Consider the following 22,393-nt stretch of genomic DNA (forward strand, 5'->3'; position numbering starts at 1 on the left):
AAAATATCATCTTCCTATGCTTCTCGGGTTCTGGACATTGCCTGCAACATAATCAATGTTCATGTAAGCCCTCGATAGAGAAAGAAGCTAGGGCAGGTCAGAAGCACGTTGTCCTATTAGAGCAATACCGACCACTCATAACTCATCCTCTGATGTCTTCCACTCATGGAAAGATCAAGGGTCTTTTACTCATGGGTATCTCAAGGGTGAGGATGACGGTGACGGTGACAGTGACCACTTTCCACCCTTGCTCATGCTCATCACTGTGTCCCAGAATGCTTCCTTCTCAAGTCAGGTGTCACTTCCACTGAAAAAGTCCTCCTAGGTTTCCAGAATTGGGTTAGATTTCTCTCCTATTGAGCTATCAGAGCACTTCCCACTCTGTAGCTAACTCCCTCTTCTGCCTGCTCCACCAGAGTGAAAGTGTGCGGAGTCTTGCTTACCACTACACTCCCAGCTCCCAGCCCCGTGCATATCATACCGTTCTAGAATCCCTGCACATGTGTCGAAACGTTCCTGTAACAGATTTTAGATTCTAGAACACTAAGTCAAAAATGTTACAGTCCATTCTCCAGGAAGAGCGAGATGGGGCTATAATTCATTCTGCACTCTACCTCCTAATCAGATTAAAGTCGGTTGCTTCCTCCAAGACAAATGAGTCAAGGTATTTTCATATACATCAGACAGGCGATGAGCTGTCTTGTGATTCAGATGCTTCATCGCATATGGACGGTTGGCTACAAGTGGTCTGGCAGAGGCCCAAGTGTCAGAGGCCTGAGTGTCAGAGGAGAGTCTTTCTGCACTGGAAGAGAACCTCTTGGGGTGCCTGGGTGGCTCAGACTGTTGGGCATCTGCCTTCGGCTCAGGTCATGATCCCAAGGGTACTGGGATCGAGCCCCACATTGGGCTCCCTGCTTGGCAGGAAGCTTGCTTCTCCCTCTCCCATTCCCCCTGCTTGTGTTCCCTCTCTCACTGTCAAATAAATAAAATCTGAAAGAAAGAAGGAAGGAACAAAGAAAGAAAGAAAGAAAGAAAGAAAGAAAGGGAAGGAAGAGGAAAGAGAACTCCTCCAGCTCTGGGGTGGTTCAGGTTCATCCTTGGATTATGTGAGCAAGGGCTGCAGTCTTGCCTGGTATCTGGAAGCAGAGAGAATGTGTTGCGCCGTCCTTGGGAGAAAGCGGCTGGAATTTCTGAAAATACGGTAACTAAAGCTTTAAGAAGCTTTTCCCACCAAGAAGTCAGAGCAGTATTTCTGTTAAATAGTCACCGGGAGTCTCTGACATCGGGTGCCATGCTACCGGTATTTTAAGAAAGATTCTTCTTCTTTTTTTTAAATTTATTTTCAGCGTAACAGTATTCATTATTTTTGGACCACACCCAGTGCTCCATGCAATCCGTGCCCTCCCTAATACCCACCACCTGGTTCCCCCAACCTCCCACCCCCCGCCCCTTCAAAACCCTCAGATTGTTTTTCAGAGTCCATAGTCTCTCATGGTTCACCTCCCCCTTCCAATTTACCCCAACTCCCTTCTCCTCTCCATCTCCCCTTGTCCTCCATGCTATTTGTTATGCTCCACACATAAGTGAAACCATATGATACTTGACTCTCCGTGCCTGACTTATTTCACTCATTCTTCTGCTTCCCTTTTCACTTCATGACTGCTGTGAGCTGTTCTCAGAAGCACCTGCTGCGCTGGCTGCGGGCCCAGGACGGGCCTCTGTGCGCGCGCTGCCGCTCCTCGGGATCCCGGGGCACGCTCCCATGCTCCTGTGGGTGTCTCTGCTCGTCCTCGGTAAGTGCTGGAGGGGAAGCCTCTGCTCCGGGAGGAGACCGGGCCAATCCATGAGCAAACGCCGTCCCCGGCGGGCTGTGGCACAAATGGGCTACGCTCTTACTTCAGGACCACAGGGAATGAGCAAAGAGGAAGATATTGAGGGCTTGGGAGAGTTGATTTCCAAAAGCACATCCCTCACTTGTTTTTAATTGCCCACAACGACTCCCTCCTACTCCAGAAGTGGGCTTATTTTCCATGTAAAAAAAAAAAACTACAGTTAGGAGCTGCCTAGCTGGCTCAGTCGGTAGAGCGTTTGACTCTTGATCTCAGGGTCATGAGTGTGAGCCCCACGTTGGGTGTCGAGATGACTTAAAAAATAGAATCTTTTTTTTAAAAAAAAAAAAGAATCTACAGTTAGATTTTAGGTCCTAACTAGGTCCTAATTAGGTCACCTCCCTAATCACAGATCATGAAGGCTGAAGGGTGTGTGGAGTCTGGGTGGGTGCCCTGATTGTGAGCTGACGTAGGACTGAGCTTCTGCTGGGGATGGTCGTTCCTTCCCCGTAGCCCACGATCAGGTCTGCTCCGATAACTGCAGGAAGCATGAGCGCAGCAGAAATAAGGTGGTTTCCTCTGGATGATTTCCCCTGCTTCTGTACCAGTTTTCAGTCTTTGTCTAAGTGAGGCACAGGTTTCCTAGCAGCTCCAACGAGGGAAACAAGACCTGTCAGCCAGTCGCACACTACATGGTTAAGAAGTGTGTCTGTCTTCTGCCCGGCGGCACGTCCAGACCCCAACTAAAGGGAGAGTTATTCGTGTGGCTGCGCATCAGGGGAGCTCGGTGAAAAGCGAATGAAGGGGGACGCCGGGCCCAGTGCAGTGCTGGGCGGCGGGAGGACACAGGGACGCAGAGGACAGTCTCTGCCCCCCAAACGCTGACCTTCCGGTGAGGAAATCAAAGGACAAATGCAAGAGCATTGGACTTGAAAACCCACGCAAAAATATTACACTGTGGGTCAAGATAATGTGTGATAATTATTCATTCTTGCTGATAGTAATTAATAATTAAATGCTGAGCCCTGATGTACCAGACACTCTTCTAGGAGCATTGCATGTATTGATCTGTCCAAGCATCTAACAATCAATGAGCTGGAACTGCTATAAACCCCATTTTGCAGATAAGGGAGCCAAGGCACAGAGACCGTCGTTTGCCTTAAGCTCTGTGCCGTGGCCAGGTCGGGACGCAGACCCACCTGTGACACTAGCACTGCTAGTCCCCGTCCCGCGCCGCATGTCTGAGTGCCAGTCCCGGAGAGCTGCGATCACGGTGTTCTTAGCCTAGAGCAGCGTGAGGGCACCGCAGCCCCGAGGCATCCAAGAACACTTCATGGAGGAGGTGGCTCTCCTCGGGGTGTGAGGGCTTGGGTGTGACTTGGCTTTTCTTGGTACTGAAGGAGACTGACACTCCAGGCAGGGAGACGGAAGCCAAGGGGCAGCGGCAGCCACAGCGTGGTCGGGTCTGACAGACAGTGACAGGGGCCATCAATGGAAGACTTACCGATTCAACTCATTGAAATAAGACTATAAGGTCACTTTTATGGTCCCTGTGTGACAGATGAGGAGCGGGAGGCTGGGGAGCCTTCCGCAGCTTGCCCAGCACCACGCCACTCCGCTTCAAGCCTCGGTGGCCCCGGCTTCTCCAGGGGTGGAGCCGGGCCCTCCTCTCCCACCCTCGGTGGAGGGGGGCGGGCAGTGGGCTCTCTGGGCGGGAGCGCTCGGCTCTGTGCTTTGTGCTGACCGTGGCCCTCCCCTCTCTTGCAGCGCCGGTCATTGGAGAGCTTGGTAAGTCGGTCCCTTTTCCTTTCTTTTGTTTCTAGATATTCTAGTGACCATTTCTGGAAGGAATGCTGGTAAGGGGGGCTTGGTCCCCGTGTCCTTGTCCTGAGGACTTCAGGCAGGGCAGTGTCACCCTGTCCTGCAACCCGGACCCTGGGAGCTGGGAGTCCCACTCTCGAGCCAAACCCGCCATTGTGTCGGGTGAAACTGGGGGCCTGGGACGCAGGACACAGAGGTCAAGGAGGGGCGTGCCCCCACCTGATGTGGGGTGCTGGCCAACCTCACCGAGAACACAGACCCTGGCGGGACACTGGGAATAGGCTGAGACCCCAGGGCGGTCGGAGCGGGGGGGCCCAGGGCATAAAGAGCTCTGCTCCCCCACCCTCCCTGGCCCAGCCCAGCATGGCCACAACCACAGGCAACCACCCGACACCCCAGCATGCTGTGTAGACGTTTTCCTGTGAAGAGCTCAAATCGCGATGCCTTTGAGCGCCTGTCCTCTGGTCATCAGGGACCCCCGCCTTCCCGGGCCAACAGAAGGGTCTCCAGGTGTTGTGGTCGTCCCTGAAAATCCCTTCGAGAGCACCGCGTTCATCCTGGGGGCTGCTTGCTGTGGTCCGGCCCCAGCCAGCAGGTGCGCACGCCCTCCCCTGCGGCTCCGGGTTCTGCAGTCCCCTGCTCAGTGCTGTGGACACGGACCCTCCCACACATCACTGCCCAGCTGGGAAGAGACTGTGACTTGACAGGACTTTGCTAAAAGCTCCAGGATGGAGAAGCAAAATACAGGAAGTGTCTTAGATCAGCGGCTAGACGTGCTTACGCTAGAGATCCCTGACCCAGCCTCACTGACGAGGCCCCGACGAGAGGAGCCGTCCTGCAGCACACAGCAGGGGCAGTGGGACTGGTGAGGAAGCAGGTGGCTCCCCTCAGCAGAAGTTTCCCCTCTCTCGGGCACGAGATCTGCTGCCCGGTCCCCATGTCCCCTCCCGGAGGCTTCCCAGGAGCACAGACAGTGGGGATTCTCTTCTCTCCAGGAGAAACACAACCCCTGCTCACTGGGAACACGGGATAATCTGTACAATCCTCTAAGAAAGAAAAGGTCCGCAGAGACCCAGGAATGTCTGTGTGACCAGACAGAGCCCCGAGCTGCTTCGTCTGAAACTGGCGCTCGGCTTCCTCTACGGTGTCTGCCTCCTCCGCGGAGGCACTTCCTTTACACTCGGGTGTAACTGAAAGACCAAGTCGGGCATTCTTGTCGACGAAGGCAAGACGACTCCAGGTCTCAAGCTTTAAGAACAACCACGGTCTGTCGGTCCTTAGATGCAGGCGCTCCTTATCCGAGCGCCAAGGTGCTGAAGAAGGAACCCTCTTCAGGGGATTCCACTTAAAATTTTATGGTGAATTACATACCCCCATAATTGAAATGTTGGTTTTGAAAAACAAAATAATGCACATGGAAATAATCTGGCTTATTTTCTGCTTCGTAGAATTTAGATTACCGTAGGCAATTTGCAGAACAAATTGAATCGAATATTGATTTTTTAAATGTGGGAGTAGCTGCGACTTCAGCCATCCTGACGGCTCGGGGAGCAAAGCTGGGGGAGGAGGGAGGCAAGTAAAACTGTAAGAGAGCTCCCCCCACACCCTGTCCTCACCTTGACCTTGCTTTGCTCCTTTACTGCAGGGGTGAAGCCTCCCACAGCACCCCCACTCCCGGCCCCTCTGGCTCTCTTCCCCTGACATCCCCTGACCCAGAACTGGATCCTGTGGCCGCTAACTGCTCCCAGGGTCCTGAACTCCTGCCTCTCACAGGAGTCCGGGAGGACACGTTCCACTCCCCTTCCCTGGCACAGCAGCGCCGGCCTGGTTAGCCCAGCAACACAAGGCTCTCGCAGCCGGCAGCGGCAGCAGCAACAGGGGGGCAGGGGTGCGAGAGTGTGTTTCCAACAGGGAGTACATCTCAGGGAAGAACAACGTCTCTTTCCTCTTAGTTTATCACTGAGGCACCCGTGAAGCAGCCAGCTGCCGTGCGAGGCACAGAGGTCTCCTCCTCAGGCTCCGTCTCTTCCCTCCTCCAGCTGCAGCCAAGCCCGTGATCTCCCTCCATCCCCCATGGACCACCGTCTTCAGAGGAGAGACCGTGACTCTGACTTGCAATGCATCTCGCGTCCACACAGCAGAGAACAGGAAATGGTACCGGTGGTTCCTCGGGGCAACAGTGCTACGTGACACCCCAGGAAACACCCTCAAGGCCCGTAACTCTGGAATGTACAGGTGCCAGACCCGGGGCTCACTCCTAAGTGACGGTGTCAGCTTGATCTTTTCTTCAGGTGAGCAGGAGGGTGGGTGAGTTCAATCGATAGAAGTGGTTCTGACGCCTCCTAGTCCCCTGGAGTCGGCCAGACCCGAGGTCCTTCTTGCGTGTCTAACCCTTGACCCCTGCCGGCTGTCCTGGAGTTCCTCGTGTCTACAGGTGTTTTTCGAACTTCTGTTGACGTTAGAGTGCCATCGTCTGACGGCCATCCGCGGCCCTCCCTGTGCACTTACACAGTGGAGGAAGGAGTTCATTTTAGGGGGTTCAAAACAGAAGCCAGCTTAGCGCCGGCCCTCCGGGGAGGCACAGCCCCCGGCAGGACGAACGACATGGACCTGCGCTTACTGACCACCAAGCAGGTGTGAAAAGTGGCCTCGGACAAGAGTGCGGAGGAGGGAGTCTCCGCCTCAGGCCTGTGTCCCCACCTGTCTCGCGCCTGTCCCTTCTCTACTCCCACTTTCGGCCTCAGGGGCTCCGCTCTCTTCCTGCGCTCTCGTGTCCTGCTTTGCCTACTTCCCAGAGAATGGTTGGGGCCACTGCACAGCCCTGCTCCGGGAAGAGGCCGTCCCTCAGTCACCGCAGACAGAGGAGCCAGAACGGGCCTGTCACGCAGAGCTGAAGAGCAGGAGAACGTCCTCACGGGACCCCATTCCCCATCCCTCCCCCCCGCGTCTGTGTCTGAGAACGAGCCTGCTGCCGGGCGAGCCCCCGAGGGCGGTGACCCTTCCTAGTCTGTTTCCTCTGCGGTGACGCTCGCTCTGGGACCCTGGGAGCAGGCTGGTGGCGATCCTTAACTGTGTTCCGCTATGTCGGAGTGTCGCTCACACCCCACTCAGCTCTCCGTCCCCGCGTTAGAATCCTCATACGATGAATCTGTCCTTGAGTAGGAAGCAGGGGTCGAGCTGGAGTGTTTGGGGCTTATTTACGAAACAGGTCATGAGGATCGGGAAGAAACGAGTGAGCCTGGGCCGGAGCCTAAATCCTGTGGAAGAGAAAAGAGAGCCAGTCGAGCCTCGTGAGCCGAGCTGCGCGGAGGGAGGGTGTCCCTGAGTGACAGGCGCTGGTCTCTGTGCTTTCCAGGACGGCTCGTCCTTCAGGCTCCGGCCTCCGTGTTTGAAGGTGACACGCTCGTTCTGCGATGCAGAGTGAGGGCGGGAGAGAAACTGGGCCCTGTAACGTACAGCTGGAAGGGGAAAGTGGTCTTCTCCTCTCCGGAAGCCCGAGACCTTGCGATACCACAAGCAAGTCTGAACAACAGTGGCTTTTACGGATGCACCGGATTTCTGCAGGGAAATCGTTACTCATACAGGTCAAGTGCCAGACATGTTCACATTCAAGGTACGCCCTTCGTCTCGTGTCGGTTGCTGAGTCATGTCAGGGCGGGGAGGGCCTGATGGGGGACCCGTACGTTAGCGCCCCAGCTCCGGATAAGGACAGCCGTGGGTCCTCCCGCAGACACAGCGGGGTCACTGCCCTGGGAGCTGCCGAAGGACAACAGGATAGCGGGGTCAGCGAGCCTCTGTCTTGCCGTGTGTCTGTCTGAAGTTTCCCAGAACCAAGCAGCCAAGCCTGCCCATCCCAGGGCTCTAAGTGACACATCCTGAGAACTTGGTTTCCCTCTTCTCTCCAGAACTATTTCCACAACCAAAGCTGGAAGTCATACCCCCCCAGCCCATGGAGGGCGGCTCTGTAAACCTGAGCTGTCGGACGCAGCTGCCCCTCGAGCGGTCGGACGCCGTGCTGTCCTTCAGCTTCTTCAGGGACCGTGGGGTCGTGTTATCGAACTGGAGCAGTTCTCCAGAACTCCAGATCACAGCCGTCTGGAGGGAGGACTCGGGGTCGTACTGGTGTGAGGCCTCGGCAGCCGTCTCCGGCATCCGCAAGCGCAGCCTCCCCCTGCAGGTCCGTGTGCACGGTGAGTGTCCGAGTGGCAGAGAGCCAGGGCTGTGGCACCCTCCCCTGCAGCTCTCCATGGCCCTGTGCAGGGAGGGACCACCCAGCACGGATGGATTTGGTCATCCTGATGGACACAGGCTGGCCCTGGAGTCAGGCACTATAATAGAATCACACGGCTCATTTCCACCACTATCCGCCTGAAAACTCAGACTTCCTTTGGAACTCCAGCACCTCGAAATCATAGAGGTGGTTCGTGAAGTTAGATTCGAGAGTTAGGGAAAACAAAACCAAGAAATAAGGTGCTCTGAGCCGACACATTCTAGAAGGCCAGATCTTGGGCAAACCATTGAGGAGATGAGCCTCAGCCTCTTCCTCATCAACAGCAGCAAATGATGGGCGTGCCCGCCGAGTGCAATGCACAAGAGAAGGATGCGCAGGGAGAGGTAAATATGGTGAGTGTCACCTTGTCTCAGGGACCAAGCACGACTCCTGGAAACGGGTGTGATCCAGCCCGGCTCCAGGGGGACCTCTCTCTCTGCCCCCTGCCCCTGCAGACAATCCAGCCAGCCAGCCAGGACCTCAGACAAAACTCAAAGGCTTCTCCAGGGGCAGCCAGGTTTTCTCTCCAGCAGTTTCGTGTGTCAGGAACTATTAAATCGGGTGATGTTCTAGCTCCGAACTCCACAGACTACAGGCTACAGAGCCCCATCCAACATGCCGGCCCTGCCCTCCCCGCACAGACCCTCACTGGCCCCCTCCTGCTCACACAGGTGTCCCGGCGGCCCTCACCTGCCTTCAGCTGCCCTCTCGTGCTCACATAGATGTCCCGGTGGCCCTCACCTGCCCTCACCTGTCCTCTCGTGATCACGCAGGTGTCCCAGTGTCTGCCGTGCTCCTGGAGACCCTGCCCCAGGGGGGCCACGTGCTTGCAGGGGAGCGTCTGGTCCTCGTCTGCTCTGTGGCTGAAGGCACAGGGGACACCACGTTCTCCTGGCACAGAGAGGACACGGGGGAGCGTCTGGGGAGCACACGTCAGCGTTCCCAGAGAGCAGAGCTGGAGATCCCTGCTGCTGAGGGGAGTCACACAGGGTGGTACTACTGCACAGCGGACAATGGCCTCGGCCTCTCCCGCAGCGGGGCCCTGAACGTCACCGTCACAGGTGAGGCTGAGTCTCCATGGGCTGGCACGCCAGCCCTCCTGGTGATTCTCCTCTTTCTGGCTGCATTTTGCCACTTTCCATGGTGACAGGCTCTTTCTTTCTTTCTTTCTTTCTTTCTTTTTTTGTTATTGTTGTTAAGTATTTCCTGTCTATTTCCTGGAGGCTTTACATATATCATCTCAGCTAAACTTAGAACCTAACAGAACACACATGATCCACATTTTGTTAGTGAGACAGCGCGACAGGCAGTTTCCAAACACAGATACTAACCCTCGGGTCATGGTGCGGTTCTCCAGGGAGGGAGCGCTGACCGGAGCCTTTGCACGGGCAGGAGACGATGGCCCGTGTGTGCACTGCTGCATCCCGGGCTGGTGTCCAAGAGCAGCATTAGCTGGTTAACGGGCCCTCGGGGTCCTCGTCTCTCTGTGAGTCATCACAGCACGTCCACCGTCCCCACAAACCCAACACAGCCGGCCACAGGCCCTGCTTCATCCGTTCTACAGGCCTGACAGCCTCAGGGCCCGACCCCTCGCAGGCCGAGAAACCGACGGGCACGGGGAGCCGACGCAGAGCCCAGTCACCTGCGCTGAGGGGACAAGCCTTCCGCTGGGTCCCACGGTTCTGGCCTCTGCTTTCCCCTACTCTGTCCCTAGGAAGCCACACAAGCCAGGCTCCCATGCAGCCCTCGCGGCCCTGCCGACCTTCAGTCCCTCTCCGTCAGGCTCGGTCACACCCCTGCCCTCCAATAACGCTTTCACGGAGGGGCTCCTGGAAAGTGAACTCCTCTGGAGAGTCACCCCGCTCACTCCCTCCGCTTCTGCCCCCTCTCGTCCTGTCCGCACCGGCCTTGCCTCCTGCCGCCGAAGTCGCTCAGGTGAAGGTCTACTGGCCTCCACGCTGCTGAAGTCAGAAGTAACCCCCTGACGCAGCTGGTCCTCCCTCCCTTCTTGGACCGCGCTCCTCCCTGACCTCTCAGACGTGGCTCGCTCTGGGCCCCTGCCCATCGGTCAGACTCTCCTGCCAGGCTCCCTCACGAGGTGCTCCCCGGCTCTCCAGCTCTGGACCAGGGGCAGGGGGTCTCCGCCCTCAGACCTCTCCCCGTCTGTGCCCACTGTCTGCGTCGTGCCATCCTGTCTCCTGACCTCAAGTGCACGTTTGACTTCTGTATACTTACGATTCCCGACTCCACCTACAGCCCAGACCTCTAGCCTGAGCTCAAAACCCGCACATCCAAGCGCTTAAATCAGACGCCCCCCCGGGAGTGGCTAAGCGCCATCGCAAACGCGACTCATCCAGAAACACAGTCTTGGTGTTCGGGACTATCCGATCCCGTGTGACGCAGCCCCTGGGTAAACAAAACACCCCCCCACCCACTGCCCGCCTTGCTTAGGCCAAAGCTCTGGGCTTCATTCTTGACTTGCCTTCTTACTTTTTCTTCCACGTCGAAGCCACTGCCAGTCCTGCTGGCTCCACCTTCAGGATACAGCACGGAGGTGACTGATTCCTCCCACTTCCACGGCCACCTCCTGACCCAAGCCCCTAGGCTCCTTCCTGGGTGACTGCATCACCCCAGCTGCCCACAGTCTGCTCCCAGTGCAGCATCAGAAGGAACCTCTAAGTCATGTTGCTCTTCTGTACGAAATCCTCCCTTGGCTTCCCCGCCAGCTCCAGAGGGACAGCCATCATCCTCAGTGGCCCCGATGTCCTGTTGCTCTGCCCTGATCTCCATCCACCCTCCCCTTCCCTCCTCCGCTCTGGTCACCGTGACCTCCTGTCTCCTCCTCAAGCCTTCCAGTCATGGTCCCACCTCAGGGCCTTTGCACTTCTCTCCCATGATACTCTCGTGCTCACCACTCATCTCCCCCAAGGTTCTACTCCCTTTTTAGTGCAACCTTCCCAAACCACCTGTTTAACCCAGAAGCCCTTCGTCCGGACACCCCTTCCCCAGAACCCCCTGGATTCTTCCTCGAAGCACATATCCCTGGCCTCCGTGCCATGTCTCTGTCCCTCCCACTTCCCCCATACTCGCCTCACGAAGGCAGGTCTTTCTTTTGACCATTATTGTATCCCCAGTGGCTGGACTAGGGCTTAGCCCATATGAGGCATTCAATAAATCTGTACAGAGTCAGCAAATTCTACACACATCATTTTAGAAACCAGAGTATCCATCCCAGAAGACCAGGATATCAGTATCTCCATTCTACAGAAAAGGAGTACAAAGCCCAGAAAGATTTGGTATCGTTCACAAGGTCACAAAGAGCACATCCACGCAATCATTTAGCTCGGAGAGACAGAGGGCATCCGTCCTCCAAAGAAGTGGTGCCCAGGCAAGTCCCGCTGTCCATCCACCACACTGAACAGGCAGAGGACGGTGCTGTGTCTGTGAGCGCTGAGCCCTGACGGAACTGTGACCCTGAACTGTCAGGGGAGCAACTGTGGGAAGGGGTGCTACACGGGCGGCCCAGCTGCTCTGCCCTTTTCCCCTCAGCTCCCTCGAGGCAAGTCCTGTGACCAAGGGGGACCTCCCCAGGCAGGTCTTCCCATCAGCGGATACCACGGGACTGTCTGCCTCTCGATCTGGAAATTTCTCAGTCAACAGTGAGAGTGGCTGAGATCCCCAGCACAGACGGGCAGAGATGGGGGCTCGTGTCATACGGATGGCCTTCCAGGAGGGAGAAGAGCCAGCAGAGAGACCAGCTGCTGAGGGCCACCACCACCACCACCAAGACGTGCTGGCCTGGAACCCCACAGGGGCTCTGACAGGGGGAGACCTGCTTCTCCAGGAAGCCTCTTGTCCTGAAAGATGTCCTCGGGGAGCCCAAGGCTGCACTCCCTGAAGAGGGCAGTGAGGAACCTGTTGGAAATGCACACGTGTGTGAAGGCGTTCACCTTCCCTTTGGATGTAAGGTCAGTAAAACGCATCGACCCCCCCCCCCCCCGTGCTCTGGGCGGCCAGCCAGCGGCTCACACAGTCCCTGGGCCGGCTTGCACGACCCTGCAAGGCAGACGTCGTCCTCTGTTAAGGAAGCAGATGATCTCAGAGATGAAACAGATGTCAAGGATTCGGGGACATATGGCAGAGCAGGAATTTCTCACCAGATCTTTTTCATGCGTGGACCTTATGCAAAATCTCTGTGCTCAGAAACGGGAGAATTTCTAGCAACAGAGAAAATCTGCAGTTGCTGGGAGCACCAGGCTAAGGGGGGGCTGTCTGAGCTCATGCGGTTTTAACAAGAGAAATTCATTTCTCATAGCCCTGGAGGCCGGAAGTCTGGTCAGGGTGGTGTGGTCAGGTTCTGGGGGGGCCCTCTTCCTTGCGGACAGCTGCCTTCCTGGAGCAGGTGTGACAGGGGTGAGACAGAGAGAGACCGAGCGGTGTCTGTGGTGTCCCTTCCTGTAAGGACCCTGATTCCATCAGTGAGTCTGGGGGGGGGGGGCTCGCTTCCAGATAGTGATTTCACTTTCTTCAAATACATCCCCAGAAGAGAGATTGCCGGATCATATTTTTAACTTTGTGAGGAACCTCCATCCTGTTTCCCACAGTGGCTGCACCAGCCTACGTTCCCACCAACGGAGCACGAAGGGCTCCTTGTTCCTTGTCCTCACCAACACTTGTTACTTCTTGTCATTCTGATAAGGGTCATTCTCACAGATGTGAGCCGATATCTCACTGTGGCTTAGGCTTGTGTTTCCCTGATGACCAGTGACATCGAGCCCCTGGTCATGTGCCCATTGGCCACTGACACATCTTCAGAAATCTTTGCTTCTGTATTCATCCGCCATATTGCTCTGTACTCTCTCGTGCTGTCCGTATCTGACCTTGGTGTCAGGGTGACGCCGGCCTCAAAAAATGAGCTTGGAAATGTTCATTCCTCCTCAGTTTTGTGGAAGACTCAGTGTTAACTCTTGTCTAAGTGTTTGGAAGAACCCACCAGTGACACCATCTGGCCTGGGCTTTCTTTGGTGGGAGGGTTTGTTACTGAGTCAATCTCCTGCTCATCACCGGTCTGTCAGACCTTAACTGACTCTGATTTTTGCACACGTGGTTGCCCCAGCAGGCAACCCAGCAGGGGAAAGTTGCTCTCTAGGACACAGCAGCCCAGCTGCTCTGTCCGCGGATCTCCCCCCCTGGTTTGGCTGTCATGGTGGGGAGGCTGGGCTCACGACCCCCATGAGCTACTGCCTGCAGGGAGAACCATTCATAGGTCAGGCTGGGTTTGTTGACTTTGTCAGGAAGGGAAACATGGGGACAGAAATGTCACGGATAGCCAGTGGCCACGTGTACTGCGTGCTTACTTTGTGGCAGGACTCACAGGGGCAGAACACCGTGCCATAAACGGCAAAATCGCCAGTGGTAGCGTCGTTCTGATCCATGGATGTTTTCTGTGTAAGTCTGTGGCACTGGCATCTGAAGTCTGAATTGGGTTTACCTGGGGACCAAGTATCTGCCTGCAAAGCACCTCTACCCCCCACTCTCTGCCCCTCTATTCCTGTTTGCTCTTCCAATAAGCGTTTATTGTCTGCCTCCGCTCCGGACAATAAGCCCCTGGAGGGCAGGGACCCCCTGTCCTCTTCACTGCTCTGTCCTCAAGGCCTGGCACCAGGCAGGACTCCGTAGATGTCTGCTCAGTGAATGAAGGAATCTGCCAAAAGAAGTCTTTTGAGTGAGAAGATAGAACGGACCCAACAGCAAGTCAGAAGCCTCACCAGCATCTCTCATCCCCTCTGGGGCTTCTATGAGGATGGAGACCGTGCTGTTTCCCTGAGGGGTCCCACTGTGGTCTTGTAATGGTGCTGCTGGTTCCCCGAGGGTCCAGTAGGCAGTGCCAGTGCTACGTGAGGGGCTGACACACCAGCATCATGTCATATCTTCCCAGGAGGCCTAGGGGAATTCCCAAGAGGCCAGATCACTAGAAGATGGGACATACAGAGAAAGAGAGGAATTTCCCTTAAATGCTAATTCTGAACCGATGTCGGTGGGTCAGTGGAGGGAGCTGGCTACATTCTCCTCCTCTGGCACGCCCCCCCCCTCAACCTACACCCTCTACCAGAGCACAGAGTCCTGTCCTGCCGCTCAGGCTCAGGCCATGCTGCCCAGTCCAGACGGCTGCCTCCTGCGTGCACCAGCCCTGGCTTGCCCGCGTCTGTTAGACTCCTCCCTCCCCAGGGCTCAGGACCCCAGCTGTGCTGAGGAAAGGTGCCAGGGCATCACGGCCCTTTCCCCGGGGCTGACACAGGCTCTTCCCTGCAGGCACTCCAGGGAACAGAAGTGGCCTTATTGCTGCGAAAGCCGCTGGGGTTCTGCTCAGCATCCTTCTTCTGGCAGTGGTCCTGTGGATCTACCCCCGGCGGCGTCGGAACTCGGGTGTGTGCTCTCCCTTACCCTCTGCATCCCCACCAGGCACCTGGGTCCCCAGCACGGCCCCCAGTCTCCCCCTCCGCACCCCCAACCCCACAGACCTACGCCCTTCACGGAGCTGTGCAGAGCAGATGCCGCGGTGGAGGGCGGCTTGCACTAGCTGGGTTCGCTAAGGAAGGAAGCACCAATTTTTATGTTGTTTCAAAAACCTAATCCAAGCAGTTTCCCTGGGCGGGTTTTTGGCTCCTACAGATGGGTCAACCACACACTGCCGCGCATCCTAAATCCGTCACGAATGGGCAGTCAGTATGTCACAGGGCTCTGAGAGCGGGAGCTGGCTACCCCATAGCCTTCCTCCTCCTTGGAGACCTCCCGGTGCCAAAGCCTGAACCCTCCACCCTGTGTCCCCGAGGGCCAGCCCGCCAGCTCCACCCCTACCTGGGGGAGAGTCGCGCTCCCACAGGCTTCTCGCCTAGGCCGCGCTCAGACTAGTTTCAGGGGCCAGAGGCCTCGTGTGGGTGATGCACACAGACGCTGTTTGGGCTCTAGAACAATTGCCCACACCCCCCAACTCTGTCTCTTGGTTTTAATCAACCCATTCTGTGGTTCTCAGCACAGCCCCTGTGCCCGGTGTGGGCTGCTTTGAACACAAGCCTTCTCTGAGGGCCAGAGCGGGAGCAGGAGCCCGAGCCAGCTCTGAGCGTGACCACCGAGGCTCCCCAAAGTCCTCCGGCAGCCCTCCCGGCTCTGTGCCAGACTGTACTTACTCAGGGCTTCTTGGGGTCGTCCATCGTCACAGCCTTAAACCTTAATCAAGTCTCCAGCATGTCTGACCCAGGAGTGTGTAGCCCTGTCCTCAGTCAGTTATGCATTTTGCTCCATCCTTTTCCACATCGTTTTCCTAAAAATCCATGACTGGGTGCATGTTTGAATTGACTTTTTCTTTCTTTTTTTTTTTCTGTTTTGCTTTTTTTTTTTTTTTTGAAGATGTTATGTATGTATAAGAAAAAAAAAGATTTTATGTATTTATTTGACAGAGAGATCACAAGTAGACACAGAGGCAGGCAGAGAGAGGGGGGAAGCAGGCTCCCTGCTGATCAGAGAGCCCGATGGGATCCCAGGACCCTGAGATCATGACCTGAGCCGAAGGCAGAGGCTTAACCCACTGAGCCACCCAGGCGCCCTCTTGCTTTCTGCAGGCTTTTTTGTTTAATTTGATTTTATTTTTTCAGTGTTCCAAGATTCATTGTTTCTGCCCCACACCCAGTGCTCCGTGCAGTCCGCACCCCGTAATACCCAGCACCAGGCCCTCCCAACCCCCACCCCTTCCCTCCAAAACCCTCACTTTGTCTCTCAGAGGCCCCAGTCTCTCTCGCGCTTCCTGAACTGACTTCTTCTGCCCCTTTCTATGGCGGGTTCCCCTGCGATCTCTGAGAACGAGCTCCCTCTGCTGACACAAACGTGCCTTTGCTTTGTTTTGCAGGACGTGGTTTCCCCGGAAACACAGCCAGGTGAGGGCTTCGCCTTCCGGGTCTTCCAGGAACAGAATATGCAGAACTGTGGGTTCACACAGTTAGGTCAAGCCGTGTCTCTCTGTCCCTCTGGCTACATGTCCACATTTTCACATCCCCGGAAATGACCAAAATCACAACTTCTAGAACTTTCTGACAGCTCCGATCATGGTCTGTGAGATGCTTCTCGCTGAGCTGTCAGAGAGTGGCCAGCCTTGTTCCCCGGCGGCCGGCCCATACTGTGGTCCTTGGGTCGTTCTCAGAAGAACAGTCTGGCCCTATATGGACCTGCTGAAGGACCTGCATTCCTGCTCCCGGTCCCCTGCCATCGGCTGACCCCTCCCTTCCTGTTCCCCCCGCCTCACTATGCCTCTTCCTCTCTGCGTCCCTGGTCCCCTGCTTTCCGCTGACGTACTCCCGTGCCCCCTCCTCTCTGGCCATCCCACTGCCGGCCCCGTGTGCCGTTCCAGGGATGATCATGCGTTTCCTGTCTTTCAGGAGCCCTCCCGCCATAGGCCCGGAAGAGGCGCCCCAGGCCGGGTGCCCTGCCCCAGGGGAGCTGCTGTGGTCTTATGACAAAGGTGAGGAGCCCGGTAGGGAAGCCGTCCCCCTGGAGCCAGGGAGAAGTAATGAACTGGAGGCCTGGCGGAGGCCTGGCGGAGGCCTGGTGTCCTACGGTATCCCAAACCCAGACCCGCAAGAAGCCATCGCCTCACTCCGCGTCCAAGAAGCATGGGGAGGAATGGAGGAGGAGACGGGTAGCGCGTACCTCTGACGGGGGTGGCCTGGAAAGTGCTGTTTGTCCCTTGCAGTGCACGCCAGAGAGGGAGACTTGGTGTACTCCGAGATCCAGTGTATGCAGCTGGGACAGGAAGGGGCCGGTAAGTCCTGGGGAAGATTCCAGCTGCGGACTCTGTTGCTTCATTCAACACGTGCTGGGTGCTGAGCACCGCGGAACGTACACTGAGTCGATCAACAAACAAGGCATGTAAAACCCCCTACAGTGGTGGTTAGCGTCTAAAGAGAGAAAAAAGACACTAAAAACTACAGCATGTATCTTTGCTGATGACCAGAACAAAAACTGAACATCTCCCATCATCATGAAAATGTATGTATGAATTTTTCCCCCTTGTTTAAGATTTATTTATTTATTTGAGAGAGAAAGCATGCACAAGCCAGCGTGAGGGCGGGGGAAGAGGAAGAAGCAGAGTCCCCACGGAACAGGGAATCTGACGCAGGCCTCGATCGCAGGACCGCAGAATCATGACCTGAGCTGAAGGCAGAGGCTTAACCAACTCAGCCACCCAGGCACCCCTGAAAATTTCTTTTAAGTAATGAATTAAGTAAGCTTCGTAATCCTACTGTGATGCGCTCGAGTTTCTCTTCTACTCAAATTTATTGTTTTAACTAGATTTATTGAGGTATAACCTGCATACAAAGTATAATTCACTAATTTTAGATGCACAATTTGATTAATGCTAACCAACGTATGCAGGCCCAGCCCCACCACCATCTTCAAGACCTGGGGCATTTCCAGCACCCCAGAAAGTCCCTTCCTGCTCCTTTGCAGATAACCTTTCCAGCTCCACGCTGACCACCACTGACCCTCTTTCTGTCCCTAGAGTTTTGCTTCTCTACGATTTCCTGTAAATAGAATCCTATGTAACGAACGTAGTCTCTTTGTCTAGCTTCTGTCCCCTAACAGAACGCTCTGCCCCTCATCCACACTCTTGCATAGCGTAAGTAGCTCACCACTTTCTCTGACATGGAAAAAGGCTGCACCTATTTAATGTATAAAAGTTTGTGATGTAGGGAGAAGCATACGCCAGCGAACCCATCGGCATCATCAAGGCCACAAGCATATGTATCATCTCTTAGAGTTTCCTTCCACCCGCATTAGTACTATTATTATGTGTGCATGTTAGAACACTCAACGTAAGATTTAGCCTCTTAGCACATTGCAAGTGTGCGATACAGTGTCATCAGCTAGAGGCACAATACGGTGTCGTCAGCTAGAGGCACGACGCTGTGTGGAGCTCATCCATCTTGCGTGACTCAGCTTTTTGCCTTGTGGCTGTCACTTCCGCTGCCCCTCCCCACAGCCCTTGGGTACCACTGTTCTACTGTCTATTTCTATGAGCTTGTCTATTTTAGATCACACATATGAAGTGAGGACATACAGTATTTTCCTTTCTGTGTCTGGATTATTTTACTTCACACAGCAACTTTCAGGTCCATCCCTGTTGTCAAAATGTCAGGATTTTCTTCTTTTTTAAGGCTGAATCATGCTCTACTGTGTGTGTGTGTGTGTGTGTGTGTGTGTATCACATATTCTTTATTCATCTGTTAATGGACACCTAGGTTGTTCCCATTTCTTGGCTACATGAACAATGAGGCAGGAAACATGGGATCCAGACATCTCTTTAAGACCCCGACTTCGATTCTGTGCGTGTATACGCAAAAGTGGGGTTGCTGGATCATGCAGTAGTTTTCTTCTGAATTTCTTGAAGACTCTCCATATGGTTTTTCCACAGTGGTGGCACTGCCTTACACTCCCGCCAACAGTATAGGAGGGTTCCCTTTTCTCCACATCCTTACCAGCACTTGCCATCCATGCCTTTTTAACACCACCATCTTAACAGGTGTAAGGTCACATCTCATGGTAGTCTTGTTTGTATTGCCCTAACGATAACTGACGTTGAGCACCTTTTCAGTGCTGTTGGCACTGAAGTAAGCTTCGTAATCCTACTGTGATGCGCTCGAGTTTCTGTGTTGGCCGTCTGTATATCCTTGGAGAAATGACTTTTCTTTGCCCATTTTTTAAATTAAGTTAGTAGTAGTATTTTGGCTATTGACTTGTGTGAACTCCTTATGTATTTTGGATATTAACCCCTTATCAGATATATGGTTTGCAAATATGTTCTCTCCCATTTCATAGGTGGCTTTTCCAACGATGGTACCTCACTTGGGAATTTAAAATCCCCAGTATCTTTGTGTCTCGTAGAAATTTCAATTGTAACCTGATCTTGAACTTCTTTTACAAATGGTGTCAAACATCATTGCTCCCAATGATCACAAATCCTGAAAAAGGCAAAGCTAAGACGAGCTCTTCTGTCTTGCTGTATTTGGTGCTCACAGAGCCCATCGCTGTATCTGACCCACCCAGATCACCAGCTCTGTCTGTCACTCTGCTTCCTCAGGCCATCCCCACTAGCTGGGACCTTCGGAATCGTAGAACTAGAGCTGCCTCCAAGTTGTTTCTCTTGACCGATGGCATCTCGCGGAGCCAGCCTGGCCACTTGCTGTTCTCCACTCTCTTCCTTTGACGTACTTGTCTGAGCACGATTGTAGCTAAGCACTCTGTGGCAGGACTAGTTGTCGTTCACGAACTTTACATATTAATGATCTGTAGCAAGATATCTTCCCCAGTTCCTTGAGGTTTGCGTGAAGCCCCTAAAATAGAATGTAAAGTCCATATACAGGACTATCATTCTGGGAAGTGAGTACATAGCTTCTATCACATCATTTAAAATATCGATAACCCTGAAAGTTCAATGGAAAGAATTTGATGATAAAGAGAGGAGCCTCAATTGTCCCAGAGGCATTTTTTTTTTTTTTTTTTGGTCTCTGTCTCCATAAATCACTACGTGGCTCTGATACTTTCATCCTCTTCACTGAGACTCTGAATTTCTAACATGTAGGATCCTCCAAATCCCTCCTGCTAGCTCTCCCTCTCACTGCAGCTCCACCTCTAGAAGACACAGAAAGTAAGAACTAGAACCCCGTAATGTGAGACAGAGTTCTCCATGGGCACACATGTGAGGGTCTCATGGGGACGTGCCGAGCCATCACGGCGGTGCTCTGAGGCTGGAGTGGGATGGCGGTGCTGTACGCTAAGAGAGGCAAAAGTTAAAACCGAGTGACATTCTGTGGCGACATCTGGTAAAGGAAGGGAACAAGGCTTGTTGGCGTGGAGGTCAGGAGGGAGCTCGCGCATCAGTGGTGCTTGTAAAGAACTTGCAGAAGTCTGGACCAAGAAATGGTAAAACAGAAAATCACGTGTGTCATAGGACATGGTGGGGGGTGGGGGGTGGGAAACATAACCTTGAATGGAAAAGTTTCAGTGGCTCCAGCCTCTGGAGGAAAGCTCTCCGGCTGTTCTGAATGGGTCATAGTGCCCGTAGTTCAGTGATACTGTTTCCCCCCACAGCCCGCACCTCCAGAACGTCTCTAGAGGACAAGGTGAGTATCGGTCCCTGACTGTGTTCTGTCCCGTGGTTGCCTCCAGCCCCATCCTCCCTTCTCTCTTTCCAGTTCTTCTTCTATCTCCTTTTCACCCCAGCATGACTCAGTTGTCTACTCTGCCGTGAAGACACGACTCCCAGAGGACTCAGCTGGAGAGCTCAGGTCTCAGGATGAAGACGCCGTGAAAAGTTATGAGAACGTCCAATTCGCATGACTTGTCCCTGATCCAAAGCCCAGCTCAAGGCCGTCCTTGGGGCCCCTGGAGTGACAAGCTGGTCCCAGTGTAGCATTCTTGCCCGTGCACATTCACATCCGAAACTCCCAGTTCACCTGCTCTGAAGTGGTTATGGGGCGGCCACCGAGAGACTTGCTCAAGTGACCAGAGTCCATGGGTGAGACAAAATCCCACACACCTGCTCTGAGCCTAACCTGTTGTGTTCTTCAGGCTCAAATTTAGGGGAAATGATGAAGGGGGGAGAAGTACTCCTGTTGAAAACCAGAAGCACAAATTTTGGTGAATTGGAATTTGCACGTCGACGCAACTGAGTGACTCAGGTCTCTGCTCAACGTGTCTCCAACAGCTGTCCCACTGGGGACCATCTGCATCAGTCAGCTTAACACTGAGTGGTACCTGGATCCTTCCCAGACGGTGCCCAGAGCCACCCTTCCTGCTACACCATTTACTGCCAGGCTTCAGTTGCAGACAGAAGGATCCCCGCCAGTGCTTTACAGGAACAGGAATTTAAGCAGGATATTAAGTACTTTACAAAATCATCTGAAGAGCCAAAGAAGCAGCCTCTAAGTGGAGCTTCCAAAAGCAAAAGGCAACTAAGTCTATGTTATTTCAGACAAAGATTTTTAACATTAGAGAAAAGAAATTTGAGAAATTAAAAAAGCTAATAGCCGTACCAATCTAAATTTGAGTTGGAAGTATCAGCATAAGCTGATGTGAAACCCTGCTTTAAAAAAAAAAAAAGATATTTATTTCCTAGGTTTGTCCACTGAAAAGGCGTGGAAATAATTAGCAATACGCCAGCAGTGAGCACCTTTCCAGGGACTGTAGTCTCCAAATGCTATTTCCCCACCGTTAAATAGTTGATGTGGGAATAAATCATTCTTCCAATACGTGAAGAAGGAATAAAAGAAACAGAAGACCACTATCTTGACCAGATATTTCATGGGACACCTACTGATTAGATTATCATTAAAACAGCCTAATATTCTGTGCCTCTTGATGGAAGTATTCAATGTCACCTACAAAGTATTCCTGCCCAAAATATCAAAACTGGATCCCGTCAAGCTTCTAGATCAAACCGCCAGCTCACAGGAACTACAGGAAGCGACAGCACCGCGCCGTGAGACGGTACCAGGAGCGCAGTGAAGGAAACCCACACTGGAAACGTCCACAGGACACATGAGCAGGTTCCTCCAACAGATAAATGATGCGGGCGGGGTGGAAGGGAGGAGGGAGGGGGGAGGAGGCGGGAGGAGGGGGGAGGGTGGGAGAGGAGCAGGGGGGGAGGGTGGGGGAGGACCGGAATGGGAGGGAAAACCTACAAGCTCAGTGATACTTGACACACATCAACCAAAGGGACCGCCAGCCTCGTTTGCATCCTGACTCAAACCGAGTTAAGAAAAATCCCGCTTAGGAAATTCTAAAGGAAATGTGTATACTAATGTTAAGAAATTAGTATGTTTCAGATGCCTTTTATTTCTTTTTGTTGTCTGATTGCTGAGGCGAGGACTTCTAGTACTGTGTTGAACAGCAGCGATGAGAGTGGACATCCCTGCCGTGTTCCTGACCTTAGGGGAAAAGCTCTCAGTTGTTCCCCACTGAGAATGATATTCGCTGTGGGGTTTTCATAGATGGTTTTGATGGTATTGAGGTGTGTACCCTCTGTCCCTACACTGTGAAGAGTTTTGATCAAGGAAGGATGCTTTGGGGTATGCGTGATCATGTTACAGTTACGTTTCATTTTAAAAATACAGGTATTTAAAAAATTGTAAGAACTCATTCTGAGGCATTTGTGGATCAAATGATACAAGCGTGTTTGAAATAACTCAGTAAGAGTCGGGTGGGTGTGATGAAACGGGGCTGGTCGGGGGTGCACCGTGTCCGAAGCCGGCTGGCAGGTACATCGCAGGAGGAAAGGGGTTTGGCACTTGTCTCTGCTTTTGTACGTGTTTAGTTTTCCACGATAAAGTACTAAAATGTCCCTACACGACACCATCTCAGTCTGGACCGCCAGCACCCCCACCCTGGCCGAGGACCCTCCTCCTTCAAGCTCTGGCTCGCC

At 53.8% G+C, this 22,393-nt stretch overlaps 1 protein-coding gene across 1 annotated transcript; it reads left to right on the forward strand.

Moving 5' to 3' along the window:
• The first annotated feature begins 1,498 nt into the window (after positions 1-1,498).
• Positions 1,499-21,541, forward strand: FCRL4 (Fc receptor like 4). The gene is made up of 12 exons (XM_059145605.1): positions 1,499-1,793; positions 3,597-3,617; positions 5,690-5,941; positions 7,006-7,263; positions 7,556-7,840; positions 8,694-8,981; positions 14,233-14,346; positions 15,824-15,851; positions 16,350-16,432; positions 16,664-16,732; positions 20,062-20,093; positions 20,194-21,541. The coding sequence occupies exons 1-12, from the start codon at positions 1,763-1,765 to the stop codon at positions 20,308-20,310; spliced, it is 1,578 nt and encodes a 525-aa protein (XP_059001588.1). The 5' UTR covers positions 1,499-1,762; the 3' UTR covers positions 20,311-21,541.
• The last annotated feature ends 852 nt before the right edge of the window (positions 21,542-22,393 follow it).

The sequence above is a fragment of the Mustela lutreola genome, chromosome 14 (assembly GCF_030435805.1).
Source record: "Mustela lutreola isolate mMusLut2 chromosome 14, mMusLut2.pri, whole genome shotgun sequence".
NCBI lineage: Eukaryota > Metazoa > Chordata > Mammalia > Carnivora > Mustelidae > Mustela > Mustela lutreola.